The 15936-nt window shown below is 41.0% G+C and overlaps 1 protein-coding gene across 1 annotated transcript in view; it reads left to right on the top strand.

Annotated features, from left to right (window-relative positions):
- KDM6A (lysine demethylase 6A) overlaps positions 1-15936 on the top strand; it is a 298231-nt gene that overhangs the window by 67320 nt on the left and 214975 nt on the right. The window contains exon 4 of the mRNA XM_065404627.1: positions 7929-7978. Coding sequence (XP_065260699.1) covers positions 7929-7978 — 50 coding nt within the window. The remainder of the gene's footprint in view (positions 1-7928; positions 7979-15936) is intronic.

The raw sequence follows: 15936 nt of genomic DNA, 5'->3' as shown, positions 1-15936 counted from the left end.
ACTCAGACACACCTAAACTCAGTTATGGCATAGGGTGAGTAACCTCATCTTTCTTGAGTGGTAACAGCTAATTTAGACTCCATTTTGTATGTATAGCTGGGATTATGTTTAGAGCCCCCGTGGATAAAAATTTATATCTGCGGATGTGGCTATCTGCATATATAAATCGGTATCCATGGAACCGCAGGGCTCTCCTGGGAACTGCAGCTGCAAAAAGAGAAGAACGTGGGCCTACCACTCCCAGGAGCCAGCGCCCTGTGACAGGAGTTCCCCCAGCCCTGCCCCTGTCCCTTCCACATAGTTGTCTCCATCTCCTGTCTGGGGGCTTGGGTGCAGCTTGAACACAAGAGTGCGACCAGGGACAGCTGCTGGTGAGCTTGGTGCCTGTTCCAGTGGGTGGGGCTGGAGATGGGACAGCTGCACCGGAGGAGCTGCCGGTGTGGGGCGCTGGTTCCTGGAAGCGGCGGCCCTACACTCTGCTCTTTTTGCTGCTACGGTTCCCGGGAGAGTCCTGTGGGTCCGGGGATACAGATTTATATCCTCGGATATAAATTTGTATCCGCACAGGGCTCTAATTATGTTTTCCAATATGTATTACTTTGGACTTATCAACATTGAATTTCATCTGCAATTTTGTTGCCCTATCACCCAGGTTTATGAGATCCCTTTGTAACTCTTTAACTTCGGCTTTGGACTTAACAATCTTGAGTAATTTTGTCTCATTTGCAGACTTAGCCACCTTGCTGTTTACCCCTTTTTCCTGATCATTTATGAATGTTAAACAGCACAGGTCCCACTACAGATCCTTGGGGGATGCCACTATTTACCTCCATTGTGAAATCTGACCATTTATTCCTATCCTTTGTTTCATGGATTAGTAACTGGTTAAAAGATAGGAGAGGACCATCCCACTTATCCCATGAGTGCTTACTTTGTTTAAGCACTTTGGTGAGGGACCTTGTCAAAGGCTTTCTGAAAGTCCAAGTACACTATATCCACTAGATCATCATTCTCCACGTGTGTGTTGGTACCCTCAAAGAATTCCAATAGATTAATGAGGCATGATTTCCTTTTACAAAAGCCGTGTTGACTTAGGGAAGTGGATTGGGCTAACATACTTAGAGAGCTAAAGGCAGATGAGGCCTGGGATTATTTCAAGCGGAAGTTGCACGAGCTGTCCGAGGCCTGTATCCCGAGAAAGGGGAAACGGTTAGTAGGCAGGAGAATTAGACCTAGCTGGATGAGCGGGCGTCTCAAAGGGGCAATTAAGAAAAAACAGAAAGCGTACAAAGAATGGAAGAGGGGACAGATGGGCAAGGAAACCTACCTTATTGAGGTCAGAGCATGTAGGGATGCGGTGAGAAAGGCCAAAAGCCGTGTAGAGTTGGACCTCGCGAGGGGAATTAAATCCAATAGTAAGAGGTTTTATAGCCATATAAATAGGAAGAAAACAAAGAAAGAGGAAGTGGGACCGCTGAAGCATGTAAATGGAGTGGAGATTAAGGATAATCTAGGCATGGCACAATATCTAAATGAATATTTTGCGTCGGTGTTTAATAAGGCTAATGAAGGGCTTAGGAATAGAGGGAGCGGGACAGAGGGGAATAAAGGAGGGGCGATTGCAATTACAGTATCAGAGGTGGAAGCCAAACTTGACCAGCTAAATGGGACTAAATCGGGCGGACCGGATGATCTCCATCCTCGAATATTGAAGGAGCTGGCGCGAGAAATTGCAAGCCCCTTGGCGATAATTTTTAATAAATCTGTAAACTCGGGGGTGGTACCGATGGACTGGAAAATAGCTAATGTGGTTCCTATTTTTAAGAAGGGGAAAAAAAGTGACCCGGGTAACTACAGGCCTGTTAGTTTAACTTCTGTAGTATGCAAGGTCTTGGAAAAAATTTTGAAGGAAAAAGTAGTTAAGGACCTTGAGGTGAATGGCAATTGGGACAAATTACAACATGGGTTTACGAAAGGCAGATCGTGCCAAACCAACTTGATCTCCTTCTTTGAGAAAGTAACAGACCTTCTAGATAAAGGAAATGCGGTGGATCTAATTTACCTCGATTTTAGTAAAGCGTTTGATACTGTGCCGCACGAGGAATTATTGGTTAAATTGGAAAAGATGGGGATCGATATGTAATTCCAGAGGTGGATAAAGAACTGGTTAAAGGGGAGACTGCAGCGGGTAGTACTGAAAGGTGAACTGTCGGGTTGGACGGAGGTCACCAGTGGGGTTCCTCAAGGTTCGGTTTTGGGTCCGATTTTATTCAATCTATTCGTTACTGACCTCGGAACCGAATGTAGGAGTGGGCTGATAAAGTTTGCGGATGACACAAAGTTGGGAGGTATTGCCAATTCGGAGAAGGATCGGGATATTCTGCAGGGAGACTTGGATGACCTTGTAAATTGGAGTAACAATAATAGGATGAGATTTAATAGTGAGAAGTGTAAGGTGATGCATTTAGGGATGACTAATAAGAATTTTAGTTATAAGTTAGGGACGCATAGGTTGGAAGTGACGGAGGAGGAGAAGGACCTCGGAGTCCTGGTTGATCGCAGGATGACTATGAGTCGGCAATGTGACGTGGCTGTGAAAAAAGCTAATGCGATTTTGGGATGCGTTAGGCGAGGTATTTCTAGTAGGGACAGGGAGGTGCTGCTTCCGTTATACAAGGCGCTGGTGAGACCTCATTTGGAGTACTGTGTGCAGTTCTGGTCTCCTATGTTTAAAAAGGATGAACTCAAACTGGAACGGGTACAGAGAAGGGCCACTAGGATGATCCGAGGAATGGAAAACCTTTCCTATGAAAGGAGACTCGAGGAGCTCGGTTTGTTTAGCCTAACCAAAAGAAGGCTGAGGGGGGATATGATTGCTCTCTTTAAATATATCAAAGGGATTAATACCAAGGAGGGAGAGGAATTATTTCAGCTCAGTAGTAATGTGGACACGAGAACGAATGGATATAAACTGGCCGTGGGGAAGTTTAGGCTTGAAATTAGAAGAAGGTTTCTAACCGTCAGAGGGGTGAAATTTTGGAACAGCCTTCCGAGGGAAACGGTGGGGGCGAAAGACCTTTCTGGCTTCAAGATTAGGCTTGGTAAGTTTATGGAGGGAATGGTTTGAAGGGATAACGTGATTTTAGTCAATTAGGCATTAACGTGCCATCGCGGGTAAAATGAGGGTCCGGCTGTAGAATCTTGCCTGTATGCTCGGGGTTCTGCTGATCGCCATATTTGGGGTCGGGAAGGAATTTTCCTCCAGGGTAGATTGGCAGAGGCCCTGGAGGTTTTTCGCCTTCCTCCGCAGCATAGGGCAGGGGTCGCAGGCTGGAAGATTCTGTTGTGGGTGGGTCAGCTTTTGTGGCCTGCATCACGCGGGAGGTCAGACTAGATGACCATATTGGTCCCTTCTGACCTTAAAGTCTATGAGTCTATGAGTCTTCCAACATGTTGTTTATTTGTGTCTGGTAATTCTGTTTTTTACTATAGTTCCAACCAGTTTGCCTGATACTGAAGTTAGGCTTACTGGCCTGTAATTGCCAGGCTCTACTTTGCAGACGTTTTGAAAAGAGGTGCTCTCAACTTCCTCTATAATACTTTTTTTCCTCAATATTTTAATCATATTATGGAATTTGTTTGGGCTCACTTTAAGGCAGTAGTTTTAAGCCTGTTGTTTTTTGCAGCCCACAGGTGTTTCCATATTCGTGTAGGACTTTTCAGCAACAGTTGTCAGCTCTGTAGATTCATTAATTTTCTTAATCTGAGATGCATATAATCTGTATCCTTTGAGTAGTATTTATTAATTTTAGAAGGTGTTCCCTTATCTTTTAAACAACTCTGTTGAAAATGGTCTTCGTTATAGTAAAAAATGTAGCCCCCCATCTTTTTATGAAAGTTCGTTCAAATTAACTTTTAATTTAAACATTCTCTAGGAATTGTGAAAACACAAGTCACAACATTATTTTAATATATGAAAATCAGAAAATGAATGACTTTTAACTCAGGCCTGGTCTACACTACGGGGTTAGGTCGAATTTAGCCGCGTTAGGTCGATTTAAAAATGACTGTGTCCACACAAGCAACCCCGTTCCGTTGACCTGAAGGGCTCTTAAAATTGACTTCTGTACTCCTCCCCGGCGAGGGAAGTAGCGCTATAATCGACCTTGCTGGGTCGAATTTGGGGTACTGCGGACGAAAATCTACGGTATTGGCCTCCGGGAACTATCCCAGAGTGCTCCATTGTGACCGCTCTGGACAGCACTTTGAACTCCGATGCCTTAGCCAGAGATGCACATTTCCCAGAGTCACTACCCTTGATAACAGAAAGTCAATGATTGCATTGGCTACTTGGATCACAGCAACCCCCACAGTAGACTTGCCCACTCCAAATTGATTCCCAACTGACTGGTAGCAGTCAGGCGTTGCAAGCTTCCACAGGGCTATCGCCACTCACTTCTCAACTGTCAGGGCAGCTCTCATCTTGGTACTCCTGCGCTTCAGGGTGGGGGAAAGCAACTCAGAGTTCCAGGAAAGTGGACTTACGTATGCGAAAATTTTGCAGCCACTGTGAATCATCCCATACCCGCAACACTATGCAGTCCCACCAATCTGTGCTTATTTGCCTGGCCCAGAATTGGCATTCCACTGTATCAACCAGCCCCACTGCTGCCATGATGTCTCTATTGCCAGAGCCCGTGCTTTCAGGAATGTCTGTGTCTATGTCAAAATCCTTCTCGTGCTGGCGTCTCTTAGCCCGGTTCTCCATATTCTCCAGGATAATGTGTGAAGTGTTTACAATGCTCACAACAGCAGCGGTGACGGTGAGATGAGTGGGCTCCATGCTTGCCGTGGTATGGTGTCTGCACGGGTAACCCTGGGGAAAAAAGGCGTGAAATGATTGTCTGCCATTGCTTTCACGGAGGGAGGGGCAATTGACGACATGTACCCAAAACCACCCACGACAATGTCTTTGCCCCATCAGGCACTGGGAGCTTAACCAAGAATTCCAATGGGCGGCGGAGACTGCGGGAACTGTGGGATAGCTACCCGCAGTCCACCGCTCCGTAAGTCGATGCTAGCCACGGTAGTGAGGACGCACTCCACCGACTTAATGCGCTTAGTGTGGACATACGCAATCGACTGTATAAAATCGATTTCTAAAAATCAACTTCTATAAAATCGACCTAATTTCGTAGTGTAGACATACCCTAAGTGAAAATGACTGGTGACATTTGTTTTCAAAGCTGAGTAAATTTTAAAAAAGTATGAATGGTAAAACTTAAGTTTTCTCAGTTTTGAGGTTTTAACAAGACTTTAAAAAATTTCCTACTTGAAATATTACTGATATGAACTTATGCTTAAATTTCTTTAAAAATTTAATATAAAAACTTTTGACTGTTTAAAATGTTTGTTTCTTGGTGATTATTATAGTACAATGAAATATACTTTTCTATATTAAAAACACATGTTCTCTTAATTACTACAGTTTGTTAAATCTTAAATAATATGCTGATTTTAAAATTACTTTTATTGTTTAAAATCCGTAATCTTGTAACTTCCTTCAGTTTTAGGTGGACTCCTTGCTATAAGACTCTGAAACATAAAACAAAACTTTTCTTTCTTGTAATAGCTGATTGGCAGAGGAAGGTCATCCATGTGTTCAAAAATTACTTCTCTTTGTAGATTAAACTCAATATGAATATCTGAGGCATGTAAATTGTGAAAGACTCTGTCTGTTAGTGATACTGTACAATATCACAGCCTATGATTAAGATGCTGATTTTAGACTCTCTCTCTCTCAACTATTGTATAAGAGACTTACTTTATATTTTTTTAAAATTGTGTTTGAATTAATTGTCATGAAATGGTCAGTTGGATTAAGTGTCTAGAGTTCTTTCCAGAATAGTCTTATTCAGATAAGTTATACATCTATACATATAAGTGCTATGCATTATTTAATGGTGTTCATTCAGTCTGAGGAGTAAAAGTGACTTGTGGGGTGTATATAGGTGTATATAGAAGGAATGTAAATCTACAATAGCTTGTGTTGCATGCAGCAGAAAATGTTAATGTGGACCCTTTAGAGTAGGGGTCCACAATGCGGTGCCTGCGGGCGCCATGGCGCCTGCCAGGGTGTCTAAGTGCGCCCGCGTACTGGCCAGCGGACGAGCATCCGCTGAAATGCCACTGAGAAGCAGCGTCATCCAGAGGCGTTGCGGTGGCATTTCGGCAGTGATGCGTCTGGATGACGCTGCTTGTCGGGTGCATTTTGGCGGCGACGCCTATTGACGTTGCCGCTTGTCGGCGGCATTTCGGTGGTTGCTCGTCCACCGCCACGGTTCTCCATGGCTCGTTGTCTGGCACGCGCCAGACGAAAAAGGTTGGGGACCACTGCTTTAGAGAGTAACTGCAGTTTGTTTTAATCAAACTAACCAAAAAACAACAACCCCCCAAATCCTTATGGCTTGTTAAAATAACATATCAAATTTAAGAATAAGGTTGACTGATCATCAAAATACAGCAAATCAGTTAAGCTTGCTTTTATATCTGTAATTTAAATTGATGATTTTGGACTCATGGATGTCAGGTGTAAAAGATGAAATATTTGCCTTAACTTTGCATATAGTTTAACTTGTGTTACATCTTTTACATTCGTACTTTTCATGTAATATGATAGTATTCCCCAAAAGTCCCAGATTAGATCCAATCGCATGGTGAGGTGCTTGATCTAGAAATACACCGTTTTTGTAAATATATATTTGTATTCTTGCTCTTAAGTATCCGCAATATTTCTGAAAGTCTTGAATGGCTCTTGGTCTGTTATGTAACCGAGTATGTAGGGCTTGCACTTACAAAGTATGCTATAATTTAGACACCCACTCTATGGTGCTTCAGTGAGTTAATTTGCATATAGAAAGTCTATTGCTTTTCCTATTCCGCATAATGGTCTGCTTTCCTGTCTTTCTTTGGATTGTGAGCTCCTCAAAGCAGGGACAGTCCCTTTTGAGTCTTTGGAAAGTTCTTAGCGCACACTGGGTGCTACTGTTAAACTTAATTAAATTTCTTATAAAACTGATACTTTTCAGAGTTGAAAATACTGACTTTTTAATGAAGGTATTAATGAATCATTATTTAAAATGCTACTTGTGTTTTTTGCATGTCAACTATTTTTATAAGAATATAAGCTCTGCATTTATGCCTGTCTGGCAGTGAGTACATTAAGTAGCAAAGGTGGGGCTTGACTTTTTTTCTTTTTCTTTTTCTTCACACCAGACATTTACTTGCCAAAAGACTAAACCTATTAACCAGATTTTTTTTGAGGGGAGAGCAGTAAGGTGCAGGAACAATGATTTGTTGAGAACTCAATCTCCAAATAATGGTAATTCAGTGATTCATACCAGGGTGCCGTCTCTAGACCCATCTTAAGAGCTCTGTCTTTCATAATGGTCTTGGGCTTGGTAGGTTTTGGATAAAATTGAAGCTTTCCTCCCACTGTCCCCACACGTTAACTGATTATGGAAAGGGAGAGGGTGATGCTTCTGTAATCTTTCTACAGATCAGTCTGCTCTTCTTCCCTTGCAAAAATTGTGCAAGACACCAGAGAGCATTGTAAACATGCTACGTGATTAAATTTTTAAATCAATAGCAGCTTTGTCAAAAGCCAATAAATTTCTTTCATAAACTTACTTTAAAATACTACTTGATTTAATTTTATGTAAATCATGATAACATTCACTTTTTGGTTGAGACACTTTCTACAGCAAAATTGTAATCTTTAGGAAATACTCTATCCATAACAGTGCATAGTTATTGTTAGTGTTACTTTTATTAAATTATTTATCATTTCCATGTTGCGTATTTTTATACTCTTAAGGCTTTTTCAGTCTTGTTCTTTTAAAAAAACCCAACCTTTTTCTTTATTGCAGCATTATCTGCCTACCAGAGGTACTACAGTTTACAATCTGACTACTGGAAGGTCTGTATATATTCACTTTTTTCTAATTGTTTTCTAAATGTTTGGATTTCTAAAGTGGGTTAATGTGGGTATAACTCTGCAGCATCTATTTTTTGCCATGTAACATTTGTATTAATGGAAATGTTCCTCCTTCTTTACATACAATTTGTCTAAGTTAAAAATAGAAACAACCTTTTCCTCAGTTCACTTTTTTATTTAACTAGCTAACACTTCCAAAAATTGGTCATGTTTTTTGTGGAATTTTGTTTTGATCATCTTTACTGCAATTTTTCATAAATAAACCCTGTTAGATATTTGGGCAGGTTTGAGTATTGAGAAAATTGCAATCACATGAAAGCTTCTGCGCAAGTTTTGGACTTAACCCAAGGGCATTTTTCCTGATGTACTTTTGATTTCCACGGTGACCATGGGCATTATTATTTGAAGTACTTTCAGTATTGTATTAGAATTCACTGTGAACAAGGAAGTAGTCTTTTATGCAGACTCTTAAAAAAAAAAAAAAAAAAAAGTTCACATTTATAGCTATATTAATAATGGTATCTTTAACAAGTGTAAGCAAAGGTGGCAAGATTGTAAAGGTGAAAAATTCTTTATCTGACGTTGAGTGTAGAAACAATATTGTACATGATTTTATTTTCATATGGCAAGATTCTGTAATGCTGATTTAATTAAGCTCCCAATTCCGCAAAACACTTAAGTCCATCTATATTCAGAAAAGTGCTTGAGCATGTGACTAACTTTGTGTCATGCTTAAAGTTCATAGAATCATAGAAGACTAGGGTTAGAAGAGACCTCAGGAGGTCATCTAGTCCAACCCCCTGCTCAAAGCAGTACAAACCCCAACTAAATCATCCCAGCCAGGGCTTTGTCAAGCCGGGCCTTAAAAACCTCTAAGGATGGAGATTCCACCACCTCCAGAGGTAACCCATTCCAGTGCTTCACCACCCTCCTAGTGAAATAGTTTTTCCTAATATCCAACCTAGACCTCCCCCACTGCAACTTGAGACCACTTCTGCTGCTTCTGTCATCTGCCACCACTGAGAATAGCCTAGCTCCATCCTTTTTGGAACCCCCCTTCAGGTAGTTGAAGGCTGCTATCAAATCCCCCCTCACTCTTCTCTTCTGCAGTCTAAATAAGCACAGTTCCCTCAGCCTCTCCTTGTAAGTCCACATCCTTTCTATAGTGGGGGGGCCCAAAACTGGATGCAATATTCCAGATATGGCCTCACCAGTGCCGAATAGAGGGGAATAATCACTTCCCTTGATCTGCTGGCAGTGCTCCTACTAATGCAGCCCAATATGCTGTTAGCCTTCTTGGCAATAAGGGCACACTGTTGACTCATATCTAGCTTCTCGTCCACTGTAATCCCCAGGTCCTTTTCTACAGAACGGCTGCTTAGCCAGTCAGTCCCCAGCCTGTAGCAGTGTATGGGAGTCTTCCATCCTAAGTGGAGGACTCTGCACTTGTCCTTGTTGAATCTCATCAGATTTCTTTTGGCCCAATCCTCCAATTTGTCTAGGTCAATGTTTCCCAAACTTGGGACGCCGCTTGTTTAGGGAAAGCCCCTGGTGGGCCGGGCCGGTTTGTTTACCTGCTGTGTCCGCAGGTCCGGCCGATCGCGGCTTCCACTGGCCGCAGTTTGCTGCTCCAGGCCAATGGGAGATGCTGGAAGCGGCACGGGCCGAGGGACGTACTGGCCGCCACTTCCAGCAGCTCCCATTGGCCTGGAGCGGCGAACCGCGGCCAGTGGGAGCCGTGATCAGCCGGACCTGCGGACGCGTCAGGTAAACAAACCGGCCCGGCCTGCCAGGGGCTTTCCCTACACAAGCAGCATCCCAAGTTTGGGAAACACTGGTCTAGGTCACTCTGGACCCTATCCCTACCCTCCAGCCAATCTACCTCTCCCCACAGTTTAGTATCATCTGTGAACTTGCTGATGGTGCAATCCATCCCATCATCCAGATCATTAATGAAGATGTTGAACAAAACCGGCCCCAGGACCGACCCCTGGGGCACTTTGCTTGATACTGACTGCCAACTAGACATCGAGCTGTTGATCACTACCTGTTGAGCCTGACGATCTAGCCAGCTTTCTGCCCACATATGTTTAAGTGATTTTGTGAATAATGATGCTTTCCTGAATTGAGTCATAAATGATGTCCATCAATGGGTATTAGTCAGGATGGGCAGGATGGTGTCCCTAGCCTCTGTTTGCCAGAAGCTGGGAATGGGCAACACGGGATGGATCACTTGGTGATTGCCTGTTCTGTTCATTTCCTCTGGGGCACCTGGCATTGGCCATTGTCGGAAGACAGGATACTGGGCTAAATGAACCTTTAGTCTAACCAAGTATGGCCGCTCGTCTGTTCTTATGTATTGATTTTGACTGATAGCTTTATATCCGTTTTTTGTTGTCTTCGAGTAGCATATGAAATCAGAGCGTACTTTGACAAATTCTGCTCCATCTCTTCCCCCACTGGACATGTCTGTAGTTGGATAAAATATGTTCTGTTGCATGTGGAGGAAAGGGCAGGATTTGAAGGCCCTGAGGGGATTGTGTGATCCTAGATCTAGAGAGGCTCCCTGCATGCAGGTGTACAAAAGGAATTTGAAGGAGGAAAAACTTTTTTTGGTCTACATTGATTTACTGGTCACTCCCTCTTTTGGGCACGGGAGGACCAGTTGGTGGGGGCTACTCTAGCTGAACTAGTATCCTCAGAGGCTCCACTACTATACAGCCACCTGAGAAGTGTGCAATCAGGAGAGGTTTTGGAGCTGAGGTCATTCTTAAGAACTGATAGCAGTTGAACTTAAAAAGGGATGATAATTCTTAAAAAAGCAGATATTTGACATTATGCTATACATAGTCTTTGAGATTCATTGTAACCTTTAGGTTAAATAAATCAAAGTGCAGGGACAATTGCTTAATTATCAAGCAATCTATTCTAACTGTGTCTATGCTGTAGGCATAATGTCTGTTAAACATCTAAGAGCATTTTGTGACTTGGATCACTTGTCTGTCTCACGTTTTAATAGCTCACCTCATAAGAGATGCTGGATTATGCAATAGACATTTCACTGTTGTGTTGGAGTGCAGAGTGAGTGGTATATTTTTGTTAGGCGTATTTGATCTTAAACTTAGCTCAAAGTGTCTGTGTTAAATTAAAAGAATATGTTTAAAAGAAATAATTTACTTTGTTGTTGCATAATCCAAGAGATTTTGATGTTAAACACAGGTTACATTTATTTTACTAACCTGTTTAAAATGTTTTATATTTGTACTGAGTTAAATCTTACTGTTTTTCTTCAAGTTGCCTCTGCACATTCCTACTCTTGTGATGCACTGAAGTCCTAGCTGCATAGTCTGCGCATCCCAAGAGTGGGACCATGCAGAGGTCGTTTCACAGAATGCTGGTTACAGTTAAGTAACCTTCATTTTGGTATTACAAGCGCAGTGTGGCTGGTACAAAATGGCCAGCTTTGCTGCTGCTTGGTCTCATCCAAATGGGACGTTATTCTAAATTGTGCTGTCACTACATATTATATAGTTACTGTTGGGCTTTACTTTTACTTTAGTCATTCTTGGAACAGAACTAAGAAAATTCCTTCCCCCCCCCCCTTTTCTGATCTAAAAATTTTGAGGGTGGGACTACTTAGGTATATTATGACAGTAGGAATGTACAGACCAACCATCCCCATTTCTCTTTAGAAAGAGGAAGGCTCTACTGCAGTGCCAGGTTGCAATAATAGTTGTAATGCTGCCTGGGATGGGGCTGGAGAATGATTCTCCTTTCAGTTGTGTGGATTTTCCTCTTTTCCTTAATGTGTATTTTGTAAAACATCTCTTTGTTTTGGTTACAATGCCTGATTCAAAGAAAAATTGTGCAACAAGACCATAGGAAGTCCTACAGCTTAGATTGTTTCCAGTGCATTTTAGGTGACAGTACTATAGCTTGTCTTGATGTACTTTATAATTAAATATTTTGTGGAGCGAAACAAATGGTTTAACAGTTAATTTTTGATTACTTTTGTTGAAATGCTTTTAGTTTAATTTTTTCTGTGGGTAAGTATCACCAATTAAACTACCAAAACCGAAAAAGATTTTTTTTTGCAGGGATGGCAAGAAAAAGCTCCATCTCCGAGCCATGTAAAAGGCCTCATCTATATAATAAGATTCCAGGATTGTCACTCTGAGGCTTAGAATATTTCTGTCAATGTGAAGCGATGAAACAGCTACTAGCGGGGTTGATAGCTCTTTTTGTTTAGAATATCACCAGATTCAACCATCACTGGGCTTTGCCGTCTGTTACCATCCAGTGTTTAAATTCTCAGCCATTTTGACTTTAGAAAGAACACTTGTGCAATAGTACAGGCTTTCAGTTACAGTAAGCTAAGTATCTTTATCCATTGTGATTTCTGATGTAACTCAACCCGTAACCTTATTCTACAGTTAACTTACATGCAACACTTTAATTGGTTGTATGAGGGAGACCGCATTGATGGTGAATTATTTGGCCCAGCTGCTGTAGTTCTCACTATACCAGCTTTCAGCTGCTGCTGGGAGAATAATTAGAAGTTTCTGTACTTGAGAGTCAAAGGATCATATGCCAAATGTTAGGGAGAGATGTAGGTTTCAAACTGCACCAGTGTAAAATCTACTGTACACTGGTGAAGTGAATCTATAATGAGTTTACATATATGTAGGTACTATATTCTTCAAATAAGAGTATTGTGGTTCTACTGTTTCTCATTTAATATATGAATATAAAACACACAGATGGATTGCTGGTCTTGATTATGTTTGGGACCTCCTGACAGGGCATGTCTAATCAGATGTAAACTGCAGTTCAGGATTTTCACCATTGTCTCTAAGTCAGCAAGTGATTATTCTTTTGCTATGGTATACTCTACTGTGTGGCATTCAAACCTGAGTTTTATATAATTTTGTCATTTTGACTTTTTGAGAACATCATAACACTTTTTCCTGTCCCAAAAATAGTTTTAAAATTACTAGTGTTGGGCCTGTTTTTCACTAACTTTCCATTCCGGCTTTTTTAAAAAAAAGATCTTATTTGTTTTGTTGTATTTTTATTGTCTTGTAAAGCGCTCAGTGCTATTTCTAGGGGGATGGTGGGATGCTACACAAACTCATCCCATGAAGAACTATGTATAAATAAAGTGCATTGGCAATCTGATTATAATTTGCAAGTGATGATACATTGAATATTGAGTATAAAAAGGTCAAAAGCAGAAAAAAATTGAGTTTTAGTGGCTTAGTTGGATTCTAAAATAACAATTTCTATTTTGATGAATAGTTAGACAATTATCCACTTCTACCCTTACATAAAAATGAAGACAGAAAAAAATAAATTTTAAGCTAAGTCACAGGAAAAGGCATTGCTTGTTAATCAGTAATAACAGGGTGGATAAAAATGGTTGATTTTTAAAAAGTTTATTTAAATTAAAATTTTTCTTTTAAAAAACAAACCTATTTAAAATTTCAAAATGACACCGTCTTACAGCGTAAATTCACTATAATCTACAAAAATCATTTACATTAAATAAAAAATAATTAAGCAATACGTGTTTGTGGCTGAAGCTTTAAGAAAGGCAAACCACTGAATTAGTGGAAGTCACTGGCGAAGCACCTGGAACCAGAGTTTGTTGAAGTGCTAAACAAGCTTTTGACTGCAATAGCTGCTTCTACAGGTGCAGAAAGAATACTTTCTTCATTTCTACACATTTAGTTCAATGACTAGTTCATTTAAAGTTAAGAAAGCAATTGGAAGTTGAAAAGGGCGGGAAAGCTTGTTTTTCTTTTTCCCATTCCATTACTAAAAAGTAAGCGTGAGAGGATGAGATCTGTTTCTAAAATGATGAAGAACATAGTGACCAGAAACAGTAAGTTCAATTCATTAACTATAGATCATACTTTTTTGCTTAATAAAGCAGTATTAAATGTGAAACATGTTTGACAAACTTTTATCTTATGTATCCAGCACACTAAGATAATTTTTACTAATAATAAAATGCTGTTTCTGTGCATTTTAATTGAATTCCAATTGCCATCAAAATAGAGCTTGACACAAATCATGAGTAAGAAATGAATCATGTAGTAAACAAGAAATGCATCATACATCATTTTCTAACATAAAATAAATTAAAAATCTGAAATGGTAGAATTGTCAGTAATATTCAGCACTTCTGCCTTGTCTGCATTAAGTATTTCTGTTGTGTATTGGGAGGTAAAAAAAAAAAAAGATGTAGCAAGCAGAGTGGGGGCTATCTAGTGTATTGCACTGACTGCAACATGTATGATTACCTCTGTTGTGGAGAGGTGGCATATGTGTGCATTCAGTGTTAGCAACTCTTGCCCCTCAGAGATGGAGTTCAGGGTCTTGAGATCAGAGTGGCTGAACTGGAGGAGCAAAGTACGTAATGAGACTTTCTGGGACACAGTAGAGCAGTCCCATACCCAGTCTGACAGCTTCTATCTGTTGTGGAGGATAAAAGTCCCTGGGAAGGAGAACATCAAGCTGGAGCAGAGGGAGACAATCCTATAGTTGGGAACCTTCTTCCAAATGATATGGCATCCTCTTGCACTGAGGATATCCCTTTGGGGGAGGGAACTCAAGTTATTAAGAGACAAGTAATGGTAATGGGGGATTTGATTATTAGAAATATAGATAGATGGGTTTGTGATGAACAGGAGAACCGTATGGTGAATTGTCTTCCGGGGATGAAGATTGTGGACCTCTCGAGACACCTAGGTAGTTGTAGTGGTACATGTAGGTGCCAGTCACATAGGGAAAGGAGGGAAACCGGTCCTGGAGGCCACGTTTAGGCTGCTAAGAAAGATATTAAAGACTAGGACCTCCATGGTAGCATTATCTGAAATGCTTCCAGTTCCACGAGCAGGGTCAGTCAGGCAGAATTGCAGGGTATAAATGCATGGATGAGACAGTAGTGGGTGGAGGAGGAATTTAGGTTTATGAGGAACTGGGGAACCTTTTGGGAAAGGAGCCAGCCTATACAGGAAGAAAGGACTCCACCTAAACCAAAAGAGAACCAGATTGGTAGCATGTAAAATTAAAAAGGTTGTAGAGGATTTTTAAACTAAAAGCTCGGGGAAAGCTGACTGGTGTGGAGGAGCACACGGTTCAAAAAGACACATCCTTTTGTGGAGGATTTATTAAAGAGATTACTCTATAGTCTATAAAGAGGGAGAGGATAGAAGATGATAAAGTACAAGGAGGAATTTGAGAGACAGTAAAAAAAAAAAAGTATTTAATTACATCACATGAAGGCTGTCAACTAAATATTAACAGATTTTATATGTGCTTGTATACAAATGCTAGAAATCTAAATACTAAGATGGGTGAACTTGAGTGCCTAATATTAAATGAGGCTATTGATATAATAGGCATCACAGAAACTTGGTGGAATGATGAACATAAGAACGGCCATACTGGGTCAGACCAAAGGTCCATCTAGCCCAGTAATCCTGTCTTCTGACAGTGGTCAAAGCCAGATACTTCAGAGGGAATGAACAGAACAGGTAATCAAGTGATCCATCTCCTGCCACCCATTCCTAGCTTCTGACAAATATGGTGTCCCTAGCCTCTCCCTGCCCATCCTGGCTAATAGCCATTGATGGACCTATCCTCCATGAACTTACCTATTTCTTTTTTGAATGCTGTTATAGTCTTGGCCTTCACATGATGATATGGGACTTGGTTATACCAGGGTATAAAATATATAGGCGTGACAGAGCAGGTTGTGCTGGTGAGGGAATGGCTGCATATGGGAAAGAAAGCATAGACTCAAATACAGCAGAACCCTGTTTACCTGATCTAATTGGGACCGGGGCCAGATAGGATAATGAAAAATTCAGATAATCTGGGGAATGGAAAAATTGAAGGCTTTAGCGCCATCTAGCGGCCACAGGATAAATCAC

This window comes from Emys orbicularis, chromosome 1, assembly GCF_028017835.1.
Source record: "Emys orbicularis isolate rEmyOrb1 chromosome 1, rEmyOrb1.hap1, whole genome shotgun sequence".
Classification (NCBI taxonomy): domain Eukaryota; kingdom Metazoa; phylum Chordata; order Testudines; family Emydidae; genus Emys; species Emys orbicularis.
Note: the sequence above shows the minus strand (reverse complement) of the source record. Positions and strands in the feature narration are given on the sequence as shown.